At 40.9% G+C, this 23,612-nt stretch overlaps 3 protein-coding genes and 1 long non-coding RNA gene across 8 annotated transcripts; all 4 read right to left on the bottom strand.

The window, feature by feature from the left end:
• Nucleotides 1–15: 15 nt before the first annotated feature.
• On the bottom strand, nt 16–2,821 carry LOC118941496. Its single transcript, XM_036955131.1, has 5 exons — nt 2,291–2,821; nt 1,640–1,930; nt 1,261–1,512; nt 853–1,007; nt 16–753 (listed from the first exon to the last, which is right to left on the bottom strand). The coding sequence occupies exons 2-5, from the start codon at nt 1,848–1,850 to the stop codon at nt 661–663; spliced, it is 711 nt and encodes a 236-aa protein (XP_036811026.1). The 5' UTR covers nt 1,851–1,930; nt 2,291–2,821; the 3' UTR covers nt 16–660.
• Nucleotides 2,822–3,450: 629 nt separating this feature from the next.
• On the bottom strand, nt 3,451–6,352 carry LOC118941495. The gene is made up of 5 exons (XM_036955130.1): nt 5,705–6,352; nt 5,054–5,344; nt 4,675–4,926; nt 4,293–4,447; nt 3,451–4,193 (listed from the first exon to the last, which is right to left on the bottom strand). The coding sequence occupies exons 2-5, from the start codon at nt 5,262–5,264 to the stop codon at nt 4,101–4,103; spliced, it is 711 nt and encodes a 236-aa protein (XP_036811025.1). The 5' UTR covers nt 5,265–5,344; nt 5,705–6,352; the 3' UTR covers nt 3,451–4,100.
• Nucleotides 6,353–9,161: 2,809 nt separating this feature from the next.
• On the bottom strand, nt 9,162–16,724 carry LOC110517953. Of its 5 annotated transcripts, none has more exons than XR_005037779.1 (11): nt 16,024–16,724; nt 15,373–15,663; nt 14,994–15,245; nt 14,576–14,730; nt 13,009–14,476; nt 12,574–12,719; nt 11,922–12,212; nt 11,543–11,794; nt 11,163–11,317; nt 9,596–11,063; nt 9,162–9,287 (listed from the first exon to the last, which is right to left on the bottom strand). XR_005037779.1 is itself a non-coding variant. In XM_036955132.1 (5 exons), the coding sequence occupies exons 2-5, from the start codon at nt 12,130–12,132 to the stop codon at nt 10,971–10,973; spliced, it is 711 nt and encodes a 236-aa protein (XP_036811027.1). In that variant the 5' UTR covers nt 12,133–12,212; nt 12,574–13,221; the 3' UTR covers nt 10,321–10,970. The 5 variants fall into 5 exon arrangements, 1 of the variants encoding a protein (XP_036811027.1); XR_005037778.1 differs by having other exon boundaries at nt 12,574–12,700; nt 16,024–16,723; XR_005037780.1 differs by having other exon boundaries at nt 12,574–12,700; nt 13,066–14,476; nt 16,024–16,723.
• Nucleotides 16,725–17,188: 464 nt separating this feature from the next.
• On the bottom strand, nt 17,189–19,500 carry LOC110511273. Its single transcript, XR_005037776.1, has 5 exons — nt 19,442–19,500; nt 18,791–19,081; nt 18,412–18,663; nt 18,026–18,180; nt 17,189–17,926 (listed from the first exon to the last, which is right to left on the bottom strand). It is a non-coding gene; the product is annotated as an uncharacterized LOC110511273 (long non-coding RNA).
• Between the last annotated feature and the right edge of the window lie 4,112 nt (nt 19,501–23,612).

Genomic DNA, 23,612 nt, shown 5'->3' with positions numbered 1-23,612 from the left:
AATAACACTATTTCACACGTTAAATGAGAGTTTAATTTGAAAACGTCAAATAGGGTTGGCAACTGTCCCGTATTAGCCGGGATGGCTCTTATATTGGGCTAAATTGGTTTGTCCCATACGGGACCTCCCTTGTCCCGTATATTCATCAAATCACAGTAAACACGCCAATTCCTGCAAAGTAATTTCTGTTGTTGTTCTCTCGGTTTGGCATATCAACGAAATATGGATAAACATGCAACAAAACCTCTCCTTCACTGATCTGGAGCAGGTGTTTTCCCTCAAAATGACAGAGACAGTCAGTATGGACCAACTCTATGAAGGGTTTTGTGCTTGCTGGGAGTAAATGCAGGAAGCTATACAGGATACCACCAAATCCACCAGTGAGAAGAACTAACAGACGGGTACTACATGTCAAGATACATTTTCAGTTTGTCAAAACATTTTATGATACATATTGCTTTTTTGTATTTCCACTTTTACTGATCATTTCAAAATAATGGTTCAATTCTATCTGTAACAATGTGAAGAGGGGTTTGTTCTCCACCCACTTCATTTCATGGATAAAGAAACTTCCATGAAATGGAATATAAAAATGTATATATATGTGGTTCTGGACAGGAGAGTGATGTGGTTCTGGACAGGAGAGTGCTGTGGTTCTGGTCAGGACAGGGCTGTGGTTCTGGTAAGGAGATGCTGTGGTTCTTCTCTCCCTGGTGAGGTCTTCACTGAGTTGTAAACTCTTGGAACAATGACCTGTTTGGATATGAAACATTACAACATTTAAATGGTTGTCATTTAAAACTATTGTCTAGTATAATGCATAGATGAATGAATGAATGACAGAGCAGGTACCTCTTCTAGTGGACTTTGTTCTTTAGGGATTTTCTGTCTTCTGGTATGTTTGATGTATCCAACACCAAGTAACACAGCAACTAGGAGTAATATACCAGTAACACAGCCCACAATGGTGCCAACTGGTAACACTGAGGCTTTCACATTACCACTACCTGAGTTCACACACACACACACACACACACACACACACACACACACACACACACACACACACACACACACACAGATTAAGAACAGTGTTCATACAATGATAGTTTCAGGCAGAATTATTCCAATCTTAACTAGAGAAGAATCACAATAATGATGTCAAAACTTTGACCTAACTTGAATTCATATGATATTATTAGTAGGTTATTAAAAAGTGATAGAGGTACACAGTGAAGGTGGAGGCTAAATGGTACTTACAGTCCTCCATGGGTTGAGAGATGGTCTGTGTGCTGACGTGGTTGCTGCTGGTGCATTGGATCCTTCCAGTCAATACGGAGATGGTCATGTTACCACCGGTTAGTGACGGAGACTGTTGTGACAGTGTACACTGACCGCTGTCACAGACAGACAACATCCAGCCATCTTTAACTGAACAGTTCACTGTGACATCACAGAGTCCCACACTTGTGTTGAGAGATGTGACATCCATGACTGGTTTGGGAACATGATCTATAAGAGACAGTTTTTAGAACCAAAGAAGAGACAGATAATTATTAGTCCCACATTCATTATTGAACCTGATCAGACACATTAAATGTACAGCAAATGACCAGAACTGAAGCCTTAGAAAACTCACCCTCCACTAACAGTCTATATGTAGTAGTTGATTGTTTCCAATGTTTCCTGTAGTTTACCATGTAAATTCCACTGTCAGTTTCCATTAGATTCTTAATACACAGAGAATGGTTATCATTGTTATAGTCCACCTTATCCTTGTATTTAGGAGAGATCTCTTTGTCTCCAAATATTACATCACTGTCCTTCCTCCATTGAAGTCCTTTGATCATCTCAGGAGGTTCTGGAACAACCAGACATATTGAACCCCCCTTCAACCCATGCTGGTCCACTGAAGGTTCTGCCCTGATTCCTAATGAGAGAGGACCAAGATCACATTTAGCATTTCACTGACTGTCATTAATGTACATATTAAATCAGTAAATCATTTGCTGCCTATAAAAAAAACTTTTCCAATTACCCATTTTATGTGCACAAAGTTAACATTCTACAGTTTAATTCCAATATCAAAAGAGATGTCTCCACACAATATAATGAATAGGTTACCTATGGTGATGCATAGCCATAAAATGAGAAGAAACCCCAGAATATTCATATTCCTTTTGAAAATGAGAGATAAAGTTTCACAGCGCAGTCCCTGAATAATGCTGCTTAATATATATCACTGCGACTTCAAACCACCTCTTCAGAATCAGGCCTGAACTATACTTACTGTTGATTGGTTCTCGGCCAAAGTAGGTGGTTTCAGGAGAGGCAAGTAGCCTTGTGGGTTACAGCGTTGGGCCGGTAAACGACATCAAATCCCCGGGCTGACAAGGTAAACATCTGTCGTTCTGCCCCTGAACAAGGCAGTTGTCGCTGTGTAAGTTAACGTTAGACCTTAATGTTAAGGCTAAATTGGGAACCGATCTCTCTTATCTGATTATGTTTACATCTGTGCTAGTAATACACGCATATGAAATGTGGTTATAGTATATTCATGTTTAGCTAATGTGGGCAGTGTTGCCAACTTAGCGACTTTGTCGCTATATTTAGCGAGTATTCAGACCCCTCTAGCGAGACTTTTTCAAAAAAGCGACTAGCGACAAATCTAGCGACTTTTTCTGGTGTTATTGGAGACTGACGTGAAAGCACGTATCGTTCTTACTCTTCTCAACGAGCAGCGGGTGCTGCCGTGGGCCCCACACCGTCCCAAAGCACTCACATGCGGCCCAGTCCTCTCGCAGCAGTCAGATTAGATGTTCACCCCTCCGCGTCCAGACTGAAAATGAATCGCGCATGCGCGAAGCCGCCGGAACTGATTTCCGCCCTGGTTTACATTCAGTGCGGGATGTAAATGTATAAAACTAAACTAAAAATATAAAGTAAATAATCCAATAAAAAAAACTAACTCCGCCAGTGTCTCTTTCGGGTCACTTTTGCCGGTCCCAAGCCCGGATCAAGGAGGAGGGTTGGAATTGTGACATTATACAACCCAAAATCGACAGAAGAAAGTTCATTTGTAGTTCTGAACATTTTTTGTGTGTTTTTTACTCACTTTTTGTCTCAATTCAAGGGGCTTTATTGACATGGGAAACACATGTTAACATTGCCAAAGCAAGTGAGGTAGATAATATACAAAAGTACACTTCAGATTTGACCATTCAACAAGTCACATGGCCAGTAATCCTATTTGTATCTGACTTCAAACCACCAGGAAGGCAGCTTAAAATATCCTATTCCATGTGCTATTTGACTGTTCAGACTGCAGGAAAAAATATGTTTTGAATTGGATGTGCAAAACAAATGGATTTGAAGTGAACGAGGCTTTACAGAATGGAACCCAGTTTGAGTCTTTGCGGGTCAAAAAAATACACGCGTCAAATAACACTATTTCACACGTTAAATGAGAGTTTAATTTGAAAACGTCAAATAGGGTTGCCAACTGTCCCGTATTAGCCGGGATGGCTCTTATATTGGGCTAAATTGGTTTGTCCCATACGGGACCTCCCTTGTCCCGTATATTCATCAAATCACAGTAAACACGCCAATTCCTGCAAAGTAATTTCTGTTGTTGTTCTCTCGGTTTGGCATATCAACGAAATATGGATAAACATGCAACAAAACCTCTCCTTCACTGATCTGGAGCAGGTGTTTTCCCTCAAAATGACAGAGACAGTCAGTATGGACCAACTCTATGAAGGGTTTTGTGCTTGCTGGGAGTAAATGCAGGAAGCTATACAGGATACCACCAAATCCACCAGTGAGAAGAACTAACAGACGGGTACTACATGTCAAGATACATTTTCAGTTTGTCAAAACATTTTATGATACATATTGCTTTTTTGTATTTCCACTTTTACTGATCATTTCAAAATAATGGTTCAATTCTATCTGTAACAATGTGAAGAGGGGTTTGTTCTCCACCCACTTCATTTCATGGATAAAGAAACTTCCATGAAATGGAATATAAAAATGTATATATATGTGGTTCTGGACAGGAGAGTGATGTGGTTCTGGACAGGAGAGTGCTGTGGTTCTGGTCAGGACAGGGCTGTGGTTCTGGTAAGGAGATGCTGTGGTTCTTCTCTCCCTGGTGAGGTCTTCACTGAGTTGTAAACTCTTGGAACAATGACCTGTTTGGATATGAAACATTACAACATTTAAATGGTTGTCATTTAAAACTATTGTCTAGTATAATGCATAGATGAATGAATGAATGACAGAGCAGGTACCTCTTCTAGTGGACTTTGTTCTTTAGGGATTTTCTGTCTTCTGGTATGTTTGATGTATCCAACACCAAGTAACACAGCAACTAGGAGTAATATACCAGTAACACAGCCCACAATGGTGCCAACTGGTAACACTGAGGCTTTCACATTACCACTACCTGAGTTCACACACACACACACACACACACACACACACACACACACAGATTAAGAACAGTGTTCATACAATGATAGTTTCAGGCAGAATTATTCCAATCTTAACTAGAGAAGAATCACAATAATGATGTCAAAACTTTGACCTAACTTGAATTCATATGATATTATTAGTAGGTTATTAAAAAGTGATAGAGGTACACAGTGAAGGTGGAGGCTAAATGGTACTTACAGTCCTCCATGGGTTGAGAGATGGTCTGTGTGCTGACGTGGTTGCTGCTGGTGCATTGGATCCTTCCAGTCAATACGGAGATGGTCATGTTACCACCGGTTAGTGACGGAGACTGTTGTGACAGTGTACACTGACCGCTGTCACAGACAGACAACATCCAGCCATCTTTAACTGAACAGTTCACTGTGACATCACAGAGTCCCACACTTGTGTTGAGAGATGTGACATCCATGACTGGTTTGGGAACATGATCTATAAGAGACAGTTTTTAGAACCAAAGAAGAGACAGATAATTATTAGTCCCACATTCATTATTGAACCTGATCAGACACATTAAATGTACAGCAAATGACCAGAACTGAAGCCTTAGAAAACTCACCCTCCACTAACAGTCTATATGTAGTAGTTGATTGTTTCCAATGTTTCCTGTAGTTTACCATGTAAATTCCACTGTCAGTTTCCATTAGATTCTTAATACACAGAGAATGGTTATCATTGTTATAGTCCACCTTATCCTTGTATTTAGGAGAGATCTCTTTGTCTCCAAATATTACATCACTGTCCTTCCTCCATTGAAGTCCTTTGATCATCTCAGGAGGTTCTGGAACAACCAGACATATTGAACCCCCCTTCAACCCATGCTGGTCCACTGAAGGTTCTGCCCTGATTCCTAATGAGAGAGGACCAAGATCACATTTAGCATTTCACTGACTGTCATTAATGTACATATTAAATCAGTAAATCATTTGCTGCCTATAAAAAAAACTTTTCCAATTACCCATTTTATGTGCACAAAGTTAACATTCTACAGTTTAATTCCAATATCAAAAGAGATGTCTCCACACAATATAATGAATAGGTTACCTATGGTGATGCATAGCCATAAAATGAGAAGAAACCCCAGAATATTCATATTCCTTTTGAAAATGAGAGATAAAGTTTCACAGCGCAGTCCCTGAATAATGCTGCTTAATATATATCACTGCGACTTCAAACCACCTCTTCAGAATCAGGCCTGAACTATACTTACTGTTGATTGGTTCTCGGCCAAAGTAGGTGGTTTCAGGAGAGGCAAGTAGCCTTGTGGGTTACAGCGTTGGGCCGGTAAACGACATCAAATCCCCGGGCTGACAAGGTAAACATCTGTCGTTCTGCCCCTGAACAAGGCAGTTGTCGCTGTGTAAGTTAACGTTAGACCTTAATGTTAAGGCTAAATTGGGAACCGATCTCTCTTATCTGATTATGTTTACATCTGTGCTAGTAATACACGCATATGAAATGTGGTTATAGTATATTCATGTTTAGCTAATGTGGGCAGTGTTGCCAACTTAGCGACTTTGTCGCTATATTTAGCGAGTATTCAGACCCCTCTAGCGAGACTTTTTCAAAAAAGCGACTAGCGACAAATCTAGCGACTTTTTCTGGTGTTATTGGAGACTGACGTGAAAGCACGTATCGTTCTTACTCTTCTCAACGAGCAGCGGGTGCTGCCGTGGGCCCCACACCGTCCCAAAGCACTCACATGCGGCCCAGTCCTCTCGCAGCAGTCAGAGGAGATGTTCACCCCTCCGCGTCCAGACTGAAAATGAATCGCGCATGCGCGAAGCCGCCGGAACTGATTTCCGCCCTGGTTTACATTCAGTGCGGGATGTAAATGTATAAAACTAAACTAAAAATATAAAGTAAATAATCCAATAAAAAAAACTAACTCCGCCAGTGTCTCTTTCGGGTCACTTTTGCCGGTCCCAAGCCCGGATCAAGGAGGAGGGTTGGAATTGTGACATTATACAACCCAAAATCGACAGAAGAAAGTTCATTTGTAGTTCTGAACATTTTTTGTGTGTTTTTTACTCACTTTTTGTCTCAATTCAAGGGGCTTTATTGACATGGGAAACACATGTTAACATTGCCAAAGCAAGTGAGGTAGATAATATACAAAAGTACACTTCAGATTTGACCATTCAACAAGTCACATGGCCAGTAATCCTATTTGTATCTGACTTCAAACCACCAGGAAGGCAGCTTAAAATATCCTATTCCATGTGCTATTTGACTGTTCAGACTGCAGGAAAAAATATGTTTTGAATTGGATGTGCAAAACAAATGGATTTGAAGTGAACGAGGCTTTACAGAATGGAACCCAGTTTGAGTCTTTGCGGGTCAAAAAAATACACGCGTCAAATAACACTATTTCACACGTTAAATGAGAGTTTAATTTGAAAACGTCAAATAGGGTTGCCAACTGTCCCGTATTAGCCGGGATGGCTCTTATATTGGGCTAAATTGGTTTGTCCCATACGGGACCTCCCTTGTCCCGTATATTCATCAAATCACAGTAAACACGCCAATTCCTGCAAAGTAATTTCTGTTGTTGTTCTCTCGGTTTGGCATATCAACGAAATATGGATAAACATGCAACAAAACCTCTCCTTCACTGATCTGGAGCAGGTGTTTTCCCTCAAAATGACAGAGACAGTCAGTATGGACCAACTCTATGAAGGGTTTTGTGCTTGCTGGGAGTAAATGCAGGAAGCTATACAGGATACCACCAAATCCACCAGTGAGAAGAACTAACAGACGGGTACTACATGTCAAGATACATTTTCAGTTTGTCAAAACATTTTATGATACATATTGCTTTTTTGTATTTCCACTTTTACTGATCATTTCAAAATAATGGTTCAATTCTATCTGTAACAATGTGAAGAGGGGTTTGTTCTCCACCCACTTCATTTCATGGATAAAGAAACTTCCATGAAATGGAATATAAAAATGTATATATATGTGGTTCTGGACAGGAGAGTGATGTGGTTCTGGACAGGAGAGTGCTGTGGTTCTGGTCAGGACAGGGCTGTGGTTCTGGTAAGGAGATGCTGTGGTTCTTCTCTCCCTGGTGAGGTCTTCACTGAGTTGTAAACTCTTGGAACAATGACCTGTTTGGATATGAAACATTACAACATTTAAATGGTTGTCATTTAAAACTATTGTCTAGTATAATGCATAGATGAATGAATGAATGACAGAGCAGGTACCTCTTCTAGTGGACTTTGTTCTTTAGGGATTTTCTGTCTTCTGGTATGTTTGATGTATCCAACACCAAGTAACACAGCAACTAGGAGTAATATACCAGTAACACAGCCCACAATGGTGCCAACTGGTAACACTGAGGCTTTCACATTACCACTACCTGAGTTCACACACACACACACACACACACACACACACACACACACACACACACACACACACACACACACACACACACACACACACACAGATTAAGAACAGTGTTCATACAATGATAGTTTCAGGCAGAATTATTCCAATCTTAACTAGAGAAGAATCACAATAATGATGTCAAAACTTTGACCTAACTTGAATTCATATGATATTATTAGTAGGTTATTAAAAAGTGATAGAGGTACACAGTGAAGGTGGAGGCTAAATGGTACTTACAGTCCTCCATGGGTTGAGAGATGGTCTGTGTGCTGACGTGGTTGCTGCTGGTGCATTGGATCCTTCCAGTCAATACGGAGATGGTCATGTTACCACCGGTTAGTGACGGAGACTGTTGTGACAGTGTACACTGACCGCTGTCACAGACAGACAACATCCAGCCATCTTTAACTGAACAGTTCACTGTGACATCACAGAGTCCCACACTTGTGTTGAGAGATGTGACATCCATGACTGGTTTGGGAACATGATCTATAAGAGACAGTTTTTAGAACCAAAGAAGAGACAGATAATTATTAGTCCCACATTCATTATTGAACCTGATCAGACACATTAAATGTACAGCAAATGACCAGAACTGAAGCCTTAGAAAACTCACCCTCCACTAACAGTCTATATGTAGTAGTTGATTGTTTCCAATGTTTCCTGTAGTTTACCATGTAAATTCCACTGTCAGTTTCCATTAGATTCTTAATACACAGAGAATGGTTATCATTGTTATAGTCCACCTTATCCTTGTATTTAGGAGAGATCTCTTTGTCTCCAAATATTACATCACTGTCCTTCCTCCATTGAAGTCCTTTGATCATCTCAGGAGGTTCTGGAACAACCAGACATATTGAACCCCCCTTCAACCCATGCTGGTCCACTGAAGGTTCTGCCCTGATTCCTAATGAGAGAGGACCAAGATCACATTTAGCATTTCACTGACTGTCATTAATGTACATATTAAATCAGTAAATCATTTGCTGCCTATAAAAAAAACTTTTCCAATTACCCATTTTATGTGCACAAAGTTAACATTCTACAGTTTAATTCCAATATCAAAAGAGATGTCTCCACACAATATAATGAATAGGTTACCTATGGTGATGCATAGCCATAAAATGAGAAGAAACCCCAGAATATTCATATTCCTTTTGAAAATGAGAGATAAAGTTTCACAGCGCAGTCCCTGAATAATGCTGCTTAATATATATCACTGCGACTTCAAACCACCTCTTCAGAATCAGGCCTGAACTATACTTACAGTTGATTGGTTCTCGGCCAAAGTAGGTGGTTTCAGGAGAGGCAAGTAGCCTTGTGGGTTACAGCGTTGGGCCGGTAAACGACATCAAATCCCCGGGCTGACAAGGTAAACATCTGTCGTTCTGCCCCTGAACAAGGCAATTGTCGCTGTGTAAGTTAACGTTAGACCTTAATGTTAAGGCTAAATTGGGAACCGATCTCTCTTATCTGATTATGTTTACATCTGTGCTAGTAATACACGCATATGAAATGTGGTTATAGTATATTCATGTTTAGCTAATGTGGGCAGTGTTGCCAACTTAGCGACTTTGTCGCTATATTTAGCGAGTATTCAGACCCCTCTAGCGAGACTTTTTCAAAAAAGCGACTAGCGACAAATCTAGCGACTTTTTCTGGTGTTATTGGAGACTGACGTGAAAGCACGTATCGTTCTTACTCTTCTCAACGAGCAGCGGGTGCTGCCGTGGGCCCCACACCGTCCCAAAGCACTCACATGCGGCCCAGTCCTCTCGCAGCAGTCAGAGGAGATGTTCACCCCTCCGCGTCCAGACTGAAAATGAATCGCGCATGCGCGAAGCCGCCGGAACTGATTTCCGCCCTGGTTTACATTCAGTGCGGGATGTAAATGTATAAAACTAAACTAAAAATATAAAGTAAATAATCCAATAAAAAAAACTAACTCCGCCAGTGTCTCTTTCGGGTCACTTTTGCCGGTCCCAAGCCCGGATCAAGGAGGAGGGTTGGAATTGTGACATTATACAACCCAAAATCGACAGAAGAAAGTTCATTTGTAGTTCTGAACATTTTTTGTGTGTTTTTTACTCACTTTTTGTCTCAATTCAAGGGGCTTTATTGACATGGGAAACACATGTTAACATTGCCAAAGCAAGTGAGGTAGATAATATACAAAAGTACACTTCAGATTTGACCATTCAACAAGTCACATGGCCAGTAATCCTATTTGTATCTGACTTCAAACCACCAGGAAGGCAGCTTAAAATATCCTATTCCATGTGCTATTTGACTGTTCAGACTGCAGGAAAAAATATGTTTTGAATTGGATGTGCAAAACAAATGGATTTGAAGTGAACGAGGCTTTACAGAATGGAACCCAGTTTGAGTCTTTGCGGGTCAAAAAAATACACGCGTCAAATAACACTATTTCACACGTTAAATGAGAGTTTAATTTGAAAACGTCAAATAGGGTTGCCAACTGTCCCGTATTAGCCGGGATGGCTCTTATATTGGGCTAAATTGGTTTGTCCCATACGGGACCTCCCTTGTCCCGTATATTCATCAAATCACAGTAAACACGCCAATTCCTGCAAAGTAATTTCTGTTGTTGTTCTCTCGGTTTGGCATATCAACGAAATATGGATAAACATGCAACAAAACCTCTCCTTCACTGATCTGGAGCAGGTGTTTTCCCTCAAAATGACAGAGACAGTCAGTATGGACCAACTCTATGAAGGGTTTTGTGCTTGCTGGGAGTAAATGCAGGAAGCTATACAGGATACCACCAAATCCACCAGTGAGAAGAACTAACAGACGGGTACTACATGTCAAGATACATTTTCAGTTTGTCAAAACATTTTATGATACATATTGCTTTTTTGTATTTCCACTTTTACTGATCATTTCAAAATAATGGTTCAATTCTATCTGTAACAATGTGAAGAGGGGTTTGTTCTCCACCCACTTCATTTCATGGATAAAGAAACTTCCATGAAATGGAATATAAAAATGTATATATATGTGGTTCTGGACAGGAGAGTGATGTGGTTCTGGACAGGAGAGTGCTGTGGTTCTGGTCAGGACAGGGCTGTGGTTCTGGTAAGGAGATGCTGTGGTTCTTCTCTCCCTGGTGAGGTCTTCACTGAGTTGTAAACTCTTGGAACAATGACCTGTTTGGATATGAAACATTACAACATTTAAATGGTTGTCATTTAAAACTATTGTCTAGTATAATGCATAGATGAATGAATGAATGACAGAGCAGGTACCTCTTCTAGTGGACTTTGTTCTTTAGGGATTTTCTGTCTTCTGGTATGTTTGATGTATCCAACACCAAGTAACACAGCAACTAGGAGTAATATACCAGTAACACAGCCCACAATGGTGCCAACTGGTAACACTGAGGCTTTCACATTACCACTACCTGAGTTCACACACACACACACACACACACACACACACACACACAGATTAAGAACAGTGTTCATACAATGATAGTTTCAGGCAGAATTATTCCAATCTTAACTAGAGAAGAATCACAATAATGATGTCAAAACTTTGACCTAACTTGAATTCATATGATATTATTAGTAGGTTATTAAAAAGTGATAGAGGTACACAGTGAAGGTGGAGGCTAAATGGTACTTACAGTCCTCCATGGGTTGAGAGATGGTCTGTGTGCTGACGTGGTTGCTGCTGGTGCATTGGATCCTTCCAGTCAATACGGAGATGGTCATGTTACCACCGGTTAGTGACGGAGACTGTTGTGACAGTGTACACTGACCGCTGTCACAGACAGACAACATCCAGCCATCTTTAACTGAACAGTTCACTGTGACATCACAGAGTCCCACACTTGTGTTGAGAGATGTGACATCCATGACTGGTTTGGGAACATGATCTATAAGAGACAGTTTTTAGAACCAAAGAAGAGACAGATAATTATTAGTCCCACATTCATTATTGAACCTGATCAGACACATTAAATGTACAGCAAATGACCAGAACTGAAGCCTTAGAAAACTCACCCTCCACTAACAGTCTATATGTAGTAGTTGATTGTTTCCAATGTTTCCTGTAGTTTACCATGTAAATTCCACTGTCAGTTTCCATTAGATTCTTAATACACAGAGAATGGTTATCATTGTTATAGTCCACCTTATCCTTGTATTTAGGAGAGATCTCTTTGTCTCCAAATATTACATCACTGTCCTTCCTCCATTGAAGTCCTTTGATCATCTCAGGAGGTTCTGGAACAACCAGACATATTGAACCCCCCTTCAACCCATGCTGGTCCACTGAAGGTTCTGCCCTGATTCCTAATGAGAGAGGACCAAGATCACATTTAGCATTTCACTGACTGTCATTAATGTACATATTAAATCAGTAAATCATTTGCTGCCTATAAAAAAAACTTTTCCAATTACCCATTTTATGTGCACAAAGTTAACATTCTACAGTTTAATTCCAATATCAAAAGAGATGTCTCCACACAATATAATGAATAGGTTACCTATGGTGATGCATAGCCATAAAATGAGAAGAAACCCCAGAATATTCATATTCCTTTTGAAAATGAGAGATAAAGTTTCACAGCGCAGTCCCTGAATAATGCTGCTTAAATATATATCACTGCGACTTCAAACCACCTCTTCAGAATCAGGCCTGAACTATACTTACTGTTGATTGGTTCTCGGCCAAAGTAGGTGGTTTCAGGAGAGGCAAGTAGCCTTGTGGGTTACAGCGTTGGGCCGGTAAACGACATCAAATCCCCGGGCTGACAAGGTAAACATCTGTCGTTCTGCCCCTGAACAAGGCAGTTGTCGCTGTGTAAGTTAACGTTAGACCTTAATGTTAAGGCTAAATTGGGAACCGATCTCTCTTATCTGATTATGTTTACATCTGTGCTAGTAATACACGCATATGAAATGTGGTTATAGTATATTCATGTTTAGCTAATGTGGGCAGTGTTGCCAACTTAGCGACTTTGTCGCTATATTTAGCGAGTATTCAGACCCCTCTAGCGAGACTTTTTCAAAAAAGCGACTAGCGACAAATCTAGCGACTTTTTCTGGTGTTATTGGAGACTGACGTGAAAGCACGTATCGTTCTTACTCTTCTCAACGAGCAGCGGGTGCTGCCGTGGGCCCCACACCGTCCCAAAGCACTCACATGCGGCCCAGTCCTCTCGCAGCAGTCAGAGGAGATGTTCACCCCTCCGCGTCCAGACTGAAAATGAATCGCGCATGCGCGAAGCCGCCGGAACTGATTTCCGCCCTGGTTTACATTCAGTGCGGGATGTAAATGTATAAAACTAAACTAAAAATATAAAGTAAATAATCCAATAAAAAAAACTAACTCCGCCAGTGTCTCTTTCGGGTCACTTTTGCCGGTCCCAAGCCCGGATCAAGGAGGAGGGTTGGAATTGTGACATTATACAACCCAAAATCGACAGAAGAAAGTTCATTTGTAGTTCTGAACATTTTTTGTGTGTTTTTTACTCACTTTTTGTCTCAATTCAAGGGGCTTTATTGACATGGGAAACACATGTTAACATTGCCAAAGCAAGTGAGGTAGATAATATACAAAAGTACACTTCAGATTTGACCATTCAACAAGTCACATGGCCAGTAATCCTATTTGTATCTGACTTCAAACCACCAGGAAGGCAGCTTAAAATATCCTATTCCATGTGCTATTTGACTGTTCAGACTGCAGGAAAAAATATGTTTTGAATTGGATGTGCAAAACAAATGGATTTGAAGTGAACGAGGCTTTACAGAATGGAACCCAGTTTGAGTCTTTGCGGGTCAAAAAAATACACGCGTCAAATAACACTATTTCACACGTTAAATGAGAGTTTAATTTGAAAACGTCAAATAGGGTTGCCAACTGTCCCGTATTAGCCGGGATGGCTCTTATATTGGGCTAAATTGGTTTGTCCCATACGGGACCTCCCTTGTCCCGTATATTCATCAAATCACAGTAAACACGCCAATTCCTGCAAAGTAATTTCTGTTGTTGTTCTCTCGGTTTGGCATATCAACGAAATATGGATAAACATGCAACAAAACCTCTCCTTCACTGATCTGGAGCAGGTGTTTTCCCTCAAAATGACAGAGACAGTCAGTATGGACCAACTCTATGAAGGGTTTTGTGCTTGCTGGGAGTAAATGCAGGAAGCTATACAGGATACCACCAAATCCACCAGTGAGAAGAACTAACAGACGGGTACTACATGTCAAGATACATTTTCAGTTTGTCAAAACATTTTATGATACATATTGCTTTTTTGTATTTCCACTTTTACTGATCATTTCAAAATAATGGTTCAATTCTATCTGTAACAATGTGAAGAGGGGTTTGTTCTCCACCCACTTCATTTCATGGATAAAGAAACTTCCATGAAATGGAATATAAAAATGTATATATATGTGGTTCTGGACAGGAGAGTGATGTGGTTCTGGACAGGAGAGTGCTGTGGTTCTGGTCAGGACAGGGCTGTGGTTCTGGTAAGGAGATGCTGTGGTTCTTCTCTCCCTGGTGAGGTCTTCACTGAGTTGTAAACTCTTGGAACAATGACCTGTTTGGATATGAAACATTACAACATTTAAATGGTTGTCATTTAAAACTATTGTCTAGTATAATGCATAGATGAATGAATGAATGACAGAGCAGGTACCTCTTCTAGTGGACTTTGTTCTTTAGGGATTTTCTGTCTTCTGGTATGTTTGATGTATCCAACACCAAGTAACACAGCAACTAGGAGTAATATACCAGTAACACAGCCCACAATGGTGCCAACTGGTAACACTGAGGCTTTCACATTACCACTACCTGAGTTCACACACACACACACACACACACACACACACACACACACACACACACACACACACACACACACACACACACACACAGATTAAGAACAGTGTTCATACAATGATAGTTTCAGGCAGAATTATTCCAATCTTAACTAGAGAAGAATCACAATAATGATGTCAAAACTTTGACCTAACTTGAATTCATATGATATTATTAGTAGGTTATTAAAAAGTGATAGAGGTACACAGTGAAGGTGGAGGCTAAATGGTACTTACAGTCCTCCATGGGTTGAGAGATGGTCTGTGTGCTGACGTGGTTGCTGCTGGTGCATTGGATCCTTCCAGTCAATACGGAGATGGTCATGTTACCACCGGTTAGTGACGGAGACTGTTGTGACAGTGTACACTGACCGCTGTCACAGACAGACAACATCCAGCCATCTTTAACTGAACAGTTCACTGTGACATCACAGAGTCCCACACTTGTGTTGAGAGATGTGACATCCATGACTGGTTTGGGAACATGATCTATAAGAGACAGTTTTTAGAACCAAAGAAGAGACAGATAATTATTAGTCCCACATTCATTATTGAACCTGATCAGACACATTAAATGTACAGCAAATGACCAGAACTGAAGCCTTAGAAAACTCACCCTCCACTAACAGTCTATATGTAGTAGTTGATTGTTTCCAATGTTTCCTGTAGTTTACCATGTAAATTCCACTGTCAGTTTCCATTAGATTCTTAATACACAGAGAATGGTTATCATTGTTATAGTCCACCTTATCCTTGTATTTAGGAGAGATCTCTTTGTCTCCAAATATTACATCACTGTCCTTCCTCCATTGAAGTCCTTTGATCATCTCAGGAGGTTCTGGAACAACCAGACATATTGAACCCCCCTTCAACCCATGCTGGTCCACTGAAGGTTCTGCCCTGATTCCTAATGAGAGAGGACCAAGATCACATTTAGCATTTCACTGACTGTCATTAATGTACATATTAAATCAGTAAATCATTTGCTGCCTATAAAAAAAACTTTTCCAATTACCCATTTTATGTGCACAAAGTTAACATTCTACAGTTTAATTCCAATATCAAAAGAGATGTCTCCACACAATATAATGAATAGGTTACCTATGGTGATGCATAGCCATAAAATGAGAAGAAACCCCAGAATATTCATATTCCTTTTGAAAATGAGAGATAAAGTTTCACAGCGCAGTCCCTGAATAATGCTGCTTAATATATATCACTGCGACTTCAAACCACCTCTTCAGAATCAGGCCTGAACTATACTTACTGTTGATTGGTTCTCGGCCAAAGTAGGTGGTTTCAGGAGAGGCAAGTAGCCTTGTGGGTTACAGCGTTGGGCCGGTAAACGACATCAAATCCCCGGGCTGACAAGGTAAACATCTGTCGTTCTGCCCCTGAACAAGGCAGTTGTCGCTGTGTAAGTTAACGTTAGACCTTAATGTTAAGGCTAAATTGGGAACCGATCTCTCTTATCTGATTATGTTTACATCTGTGCTAGTAATACACGCATATGAAATGTGGTTATAGTATATTCATGTTTAGCTAATGTGGGCAGTGTTGCCAACTTAGCGACTTTGTCGCTATATTTAGCGAGTATTCAGACCCCTCTAGCGAGACTTTTTCAAAAAAGCGACTAGCGACAAATCTAGCGACTTTTTCTGGTGTTATTGGAGACTGACGTGAAAGCACGTATCGTTCTTACTCTTCTCAACGAGCAGCGGGTGCTGCCGTGGGCCCCACACCGTCCCAAAGCACTCACATGCGGCCCAGTCCTCTCGCAGCAGTCAGAGGAGATGTTCACCCCTCCGCGTCCAGACTGAAAATGAATCGCGCATGCGCGAAGCCGCCGGAACTGATTTCCGCCCTGGTTTACATTCAGTGCGGGATGTAAATGTATAAAACTAAACTAAAAATATAAAGTAAATAATCCAATAAAAAAAACTAACTCCGCCAGTGTCTCTTTCGGGTCACTTTTGCCGGTCCCAAGCCCGGATCAAGGAGGAGGGTTGGAATTGTGACATTATACAACCCAAAATCGACAGAAGAAAGTTAATTTGTAGTTCTGAACATTTTTTGTGTGTTTTTTACTCACTTTTTGTCTCAATTCAAGGGGCTTTATTGACATGGGAAACACATGTTAACATTGCCAAAGCAAGTGAGGTAGATAATATACAAAAGTACACTTCAGATTTGACCATTCAACAAGTCACATGGCCAGTAATCCTATTTGTATCTGACTTCAAACCACCAGGAAGGCAGCTTAAAATATCCTATTCCATGTGCTATTTGACTGTTCAGACTGCAGGAAAAAATATGTTTTGAATTGGATGTGCAAAACAAATGGATTTGAAGTGAACGAGGCTTTACAGAATGGAACCCAGTTTGAGTCTTTGCGGGTCAAAAAAATACACGCGTCAAATAACACTATTTCACACGTTAAATGAGAGTTTAATTTGAAAACGTCAAATAGGGTTGGCAACTGTCCCGTATTAGCCGGGATGGCTCTTATATTGGGCTAAATTGGTTTGTCCCATACGGGACCTCCCTTGTCCCGTATATTCATCAAATCACAGTAAACACGCCAATTCCTGCAAAGTAATTTCTGTTGTTGTTCTCTCGGTTTGGCATATCAACGAAATATGGATAAACATGCAACAAAACCTCTCCTTCACTGATCTGGAGCAGGTGTTTTCCCTCAAAATGACAGAGACAGTCAGTATGGACCAACTCTATGAAGGGTTTTGTGCTTGCTGGGAGTAAATGCAGGAAGCTATACAGGATACCACCAAATCCACCAGTGAGAAGAACTAACAGACGGGTACTACATGTCAAGATACATTTTCAGTTTGTCAAAACATTTTATGATACATATTGCTTTTTTGTATTTCCACTTTTACTGATCATTTCAAAATAATGGTTCAATTCTATCTGTAACAATGTGAAGAGGGGTTTGTTCTCCACCCACTTCATTTCATGGATAAAGAAACTTCCATGAAATGGAATATAAAAATGTATATATATGTGGTTCTGGACAGGAGAGTGATGTGGTTCTGGACAGGAGAGTGCTGTGGTTCTGGTCAGGACAGGGCTGTGGTTCTGGTAAGGAGATGCTGTGGTTCTTCTCTCCCTGGTGAGGTCTTCACTGAGTTGTAAACTCTTGGAACAATGACCTGTTTGGATATGAAACATTACAACATTTAAATGGTTGTCATTTAAAACTATTGTCTAGTATAATGCATAGATTAATGAATGAATGACAGAGCAGGTACCTCTTCTAGTGGACTTTGTTCTTTAGGGATTTTCTGTCTTCTGGTATGTTTGATGTATCCAACACCAAGTAACACAGCAACTAGGAGTAATATACCAGTAACACAGCCCACAATGGTGCCAACTGGTAACACTGAGGCTTTCACATTACCACTACCTGAGTTCACACACACACACACACACACACACACACACACACACACACACAGATTAAGAACAGTGTTCATACAATGATAGTTTCAGGCAGAATTATTCCAATCTTAACTAGAGAAGAATCACAATAATGATGTCAAAACTTTGACCTAACTTGAATTCATATGATATTATTAGTAGGTTATTAAAAAGTGATAGAGGTACACAGTGAAGGTGGAGGCTAAATGGTACTTACAGTCCTCCATGGGTTGAGAGATGGTCTGTGTGCTGACGTGGTTGCTGCTGGTGCATTGGATCCTTCCAGTCAATACGGAGATGGTCATGTTACCACCGGTTAGTGACGGAGACTGTTGTGACAGTGTACACTGACCGCTGTCACAGACAGACAACATCCAGCCATCTTTAACTGAACAGTTCACTGTGACATCACAGAGTCCCACACTTGTGTTGAGAGATGTGACATCCATGACTGGTTTGGGAACATGATCTATAAGAGACAGTTTTTAGAACCAAAGAAGAGACAGATAATTATTAGTCCCACATTCATTATTGAACCTGATCAGACACATTAAATGTACAGCAAATGACCAGAACTGAAGCCTTAGAAAACTCACCCTCCACTAACAGTCTATATGTAGTAGTTGATTGTTTCCAATGTTTCCTGTAGTTTACCATGTAAATTCCACTGTCAGTTTCCATTAGATTCTTAATACACAGAGAATGGTTATCATTGTTATAGTCCACCTTATCCTTGTATTTAGGAGAGATCTCTTTGTCTCCAAATATTACATCACTGTCCTTCCTCCATTGAAGTCCTTTGATCATCTCAGGAGGTTCTGGAACAACCAGACATATTGAACCCCCCTTCAACCCATGCTGGTCCACTGAAGGTTCTGCCCTGATTCCTAATGAGAGAGGACCAAGATCACATTTAGCATTTCACTGACTGTCATTAATGTACATATTAAATCAGTAAATCATTTGCTGCCTATAAAAAAAACTTTTCCAATTACCCATTTTATGTGCACAAAGTTAACATTCTACAGTTTAATTCCAATATCAAAAGAGATGTCTCCACACAATATAATGAATAGGTTACCTATGGTGATGCATAGCCATAAAATGAGAAGAAACCCCAGAATATTCATATTCCTTTTGAAAATGAGAGATAAAGTTTCACAGCGCAGTCCCTGAATAATGCTGCTTAATATATATCACTGCGACTTCAAACCACCTCTTCAGAATCAGGCCTGAACTATACTTACTGTTGATTGGTTCTCGGCCAAAGTAGGTGGTTTCAGGAGAGGCAAGTAGCCTTGTGGGTTACAGCAGGGGTGTCAAAGTCAAATGGACGGAGGGCCAAATAAAAAAATCAGCTACAAGACGAGGGCCGGACTGTTCGAATGTTCATTGAAAAATTTTTAAATGACGCATATAGTCTAGTGAACCTAATTGAACCTACTGAAAACCTAACAAATATATTACAATATGATCAGATAAATAAAGCAATATTTTCTTATGGCTCTGTCAGTAATCTTTAATTTTCAACAGACACAAAAGACAAATTTCCTTTATATAAATATCCCCATAACATGAACATTAAATGAAAGAAACCGGTATTCAAGGCACCATCAGTAGACTATATTTTCTATTTTAGCAAAAGTGGGCTAAATTTACTTCAAAGAAAAAACAATAATAGCAATTTTCTATCATCCACTCAACTGAAATATTTTTAAAATATAATTGGATTGAAATACAAAAAAATAAAGTGCAAAAATCTATTAATCAAAAACAACACTTTGTTTAAGGAGAAGTAACATGCAGTGAAAACAAATATTAAATTTTAACTTTTAAACTTGAACTGAGTAAAAACTCTAAATATGTGATTGCACAGTAATGTTCACTTGTTTGAGGTTGAGGGTGATACTTGGTGGTGTCCCATCTTTTCCACAAGTTCATCAATGTTCGGGGTAAGGCTCTGAGCTGAAGAAATCCTCAGAATTGAGTGGAGGTGTTCAGCAGTAAGTCGACTTCTGTGTGATGTTTTGTTCAGGTTCATCAAAGAAAACAGTTGTTCACACAGGTATGTGCTGCCAAACATAGACAACGTTTGAGCAGCCTGGATGCGCAGCTGGGGCATTGTGCCGGGGAGGAAACGGGCGAACTCCGCAGCACCCACTGCCGCATATTTTGCCCTCAGTGCATCATTGCATTGGAGGTCAATCAACTCCATTTGGAGGTTTGGTGGTGAGCTTTCCACGTCAACAGCAAATGGGTTACCGAGCAGTTCCAACCTGCTTTTTTGTGCTTCAAAGTCAGCAAATCGGCGTCGAAAGTCAGCGGCAAGCATACCTATTTTATCAGCCAACTGTGTGCTCGGGAACGCACTGGTAGAGAGCTTCTCTTTCATGGTCTGGCAGCTGGGAAAGTGGCTCAAATTTTCTTTCCGCATCTGCGTCTCCCACAGAGTCAGTTTGGTTTTAAATGCCTTCACTGTACTGTACATATCAGAGATGACACGATCCCGACCCTGCAGCTGCAAGTTTATTGCATTCAGATGACTCGTAATGTCACACAGAAAAGCCATTTCACACAGAAACATTTCGTCTCGGAGTTGTGTTGTGTCTTTCCCTTTGCTGTCCAAGAACAGACAAATCTCCTCACGAAGCTCGAAACATCTTTGAAGCACCTTTCCCTGGCTTAGCCATCGCACCTCTGTGTGATAAGGCAAATCACCATGCTCCGTTTCTAACTCCGTCAGAAATGCCTTGAACTGGCGGTGATTCAAACCTTTGGCTCTGATAAAGTTAACTGTGCGCGTGATGATGCTCATTACATGCTCCATTTTCAAGGCTTTACCGCACAACGCTTCCTGGTGTATGATACAATGATAAGCTGTCAGCTCACCTGTCGCGTTTTCCTCTTGCATCTTTTCCCGTATCTTCGCCACCAGTCCGCTCCTGTGTCCACACATCGCAGGTGCTCCGTCGGTTGTCAAACCCACGAGTTTTTCCCAAGGCAGCTCCATCTCATTTACACATCTTGACACCTCTTCATACAAATCATGCCCCGTATTTGTGCCATGCATAGGACGTAAAGCCAAAAACTCCTCTGTCACGCTTAGGTTGGAGTCCACTCCGCGGATGAAAATTGACAACTGGGCAATGTCAGAAATGTCGGTGCTCTCATCCACAGCCAAGGAATATGCAATAAAATCTTTTCCCTTTTTCACAAGCTGCTCTTTTAGATTGATGGACAACTGGTCTACTCTCTCGGCAATGGTGTTTCTGCTCAGACTCACATTTAAAAAGAGTTGCCTTTTTTCTGGGCAAACTTCGTCACAAACTTTAATCATGCAGTTTTTGATGAAATCCCCCTCCGTAAATGGCCGGGCTGATTTAGCGATCTCTTCTGCCAAAATAAAACTGGCCTTGACAGCAGCCTGGCCTTGTGATTTGGCTTTTTTGAACAGAGCCTGTCGAGATTTGAGGCCTCGTTTTAATTCCTCTGCCTTTTGTAGCCTTTGTTCCATGTCCATATTCTTGTTTTTGTCCGCGTGTTTCGTTTCATAATGTCGTCTCAGATTATACTCTTTCAGTACCGCCACACTTTCTCCACACAGAAGACACACAGGTTTTCCAGCTACCTTCGTGAACATATACTCCGACTCCCACCTTGTTTGAAACCCCCGGTTCTCAGTATCCACCTTCCGTTTTGCCATTTTTGATGGGTATCTGAAAGTTAATTTTACTGTGATGCTGACGACTGCTGTGCCAATAAATATTGAAATGAAGCAGCCTACTGCTCGGTGCGTCACCTTTGCATTGTGGGAAATGTAGTATTGGTGCGTGTAAAAGATCTGCGGGCTGCCGGCTTGCTGCGGGCCGGTTCTAATAATAAATCAAGATCATCCCAGGGGCCGTAAAAAACCTTCTTGCCCGCGGGCCTTGACTCTGACATATGTGGGTTACAGCGTTGGGCCGGTAAACGACATCAAATCCCCGGGCTGACAAGGTAAACATCTGTCGTTCTGCCCCTGAACAAGGCAGTTGTCGCTGTGTAAGTTAACGTTAGACCTTAATGTTAAGGCTAAATTGGGAACCGATCTCTCTTATCTGATTATGTTTACATCTGTGCTAGTAATACACGCATATGAAATGTGGTTATAGTATATTCATGTTTAGCTAATGTGGGCAGTGTTGCCAACTTAGCGACTTTGTCGCTATATTTAGCGAGTATTCAGACCCCTCTAGCGAGACTTTTTCAAAAAAGCGACTAGCGACAAATCTAGCGACTTTTTCTGGTGTTATTGGAGACTGACGTGAAAGCACGTATCGTTCTTACTCTTCTCAACGAGCAGCGGGTGCTGCCGTGGGCCCCACACCGTCCCAAAGCACTCACATGCGGCCCAGTCCTCTCGCAGCAGTCAGAGGAGATGTTCACCCCTCCGCGTCCAGACTGAAAATGAATCGCGCATGCGCGAAGCCGCCGGAACTGATTTCCGCCCTGGTTTACATTCAGTGCGGGATGTAAATGTATAAAACTAAACTAAAAATATAAAGTAAATAATCCAATAAAAAAAACTAACTCCGCCAGTGTCTCTTTCGGGTCACTTTTGCCGGTCCCAAGCCCGGATCAAGGAGGAGGGTTGGAATTGTGACATTATACAACCCAAAATCGACAGAAGAAAGTTCATTTGTAGTTCTGAACATTTTTTGTGTGTTTTTTACTCACTTTTTGTCTCAATTCAAGGGGCTTTATTGACATGGGAAACACATGTTAACATTGCCAAAGCAAGTGAGGTAGATAATATACAAAAGTACACTTCAGATTTGACCATTCAACAAGTCACATGGCCAGTAATCCTATTTGTATCTGACTTCAAACCACCAGGAAGGCAGCTTAAAATATCCTATTCCATGTGCTATTTGACTGTTCAGACTGCAGGAAAAAATACGTTTTGAATTGGATGTGCAAAACAAATGGATTTGATGTGAACGAGGCTTTACAGAATGGAACCCAGTTTGAGTCTTTGCGGGTCAAAAAAATACACGCGTCAAATAACACTATTTCACACGTTAAATGAGAGTTTAATTTGAAAACGTCAAATAGGGTTGCCAACTGTCCCGTATTAGCCGGGATGGCTCTTATATTGGGCTAAATTGGTTTGTCCCATACGGGACCTCCCTTGTCCCGTATATTCATCAAATCACAGTAAACACGCCAATTCCTGCAAAGTAATTTCTGTTGTTGTTCTCTCGGTTTGGCATATCAACGAAATATGGATAAACATGCAACAAAACCTCTCCTTCACTGATCTGGAGCAGGTGTTTTCCCTCAAAATGACAGAGACAGTCAGTATGGACCAACTCTATGAAGGGTTTTGTGCTTGCTGGGAGTAAATGCAGGAAGCTATACAGGATACCACCAAATCCA

The sequence above is a fragment of the Oncorhynchus mykiss genome, chromosome 19, assembly GCF_013265735.2.
Source record: "Oncorhynchus mykiss isolate Arlee chromosome 19, USDA_OmykA_1.1, whole genome shotgun sequence".
In the NCBI taxonomy this organism is placed as follows: Eukaryota; Metazoa; Chordata; class Actinopteri; order Salmoniformes; family Salmonidae; genus Oncorhynchus; species Oncorhynchus mykiss.
Note: the sequence above shows the minus strand (reverse complement) of the source record. Positions and strands in the feature narration are given on the sequence as shown.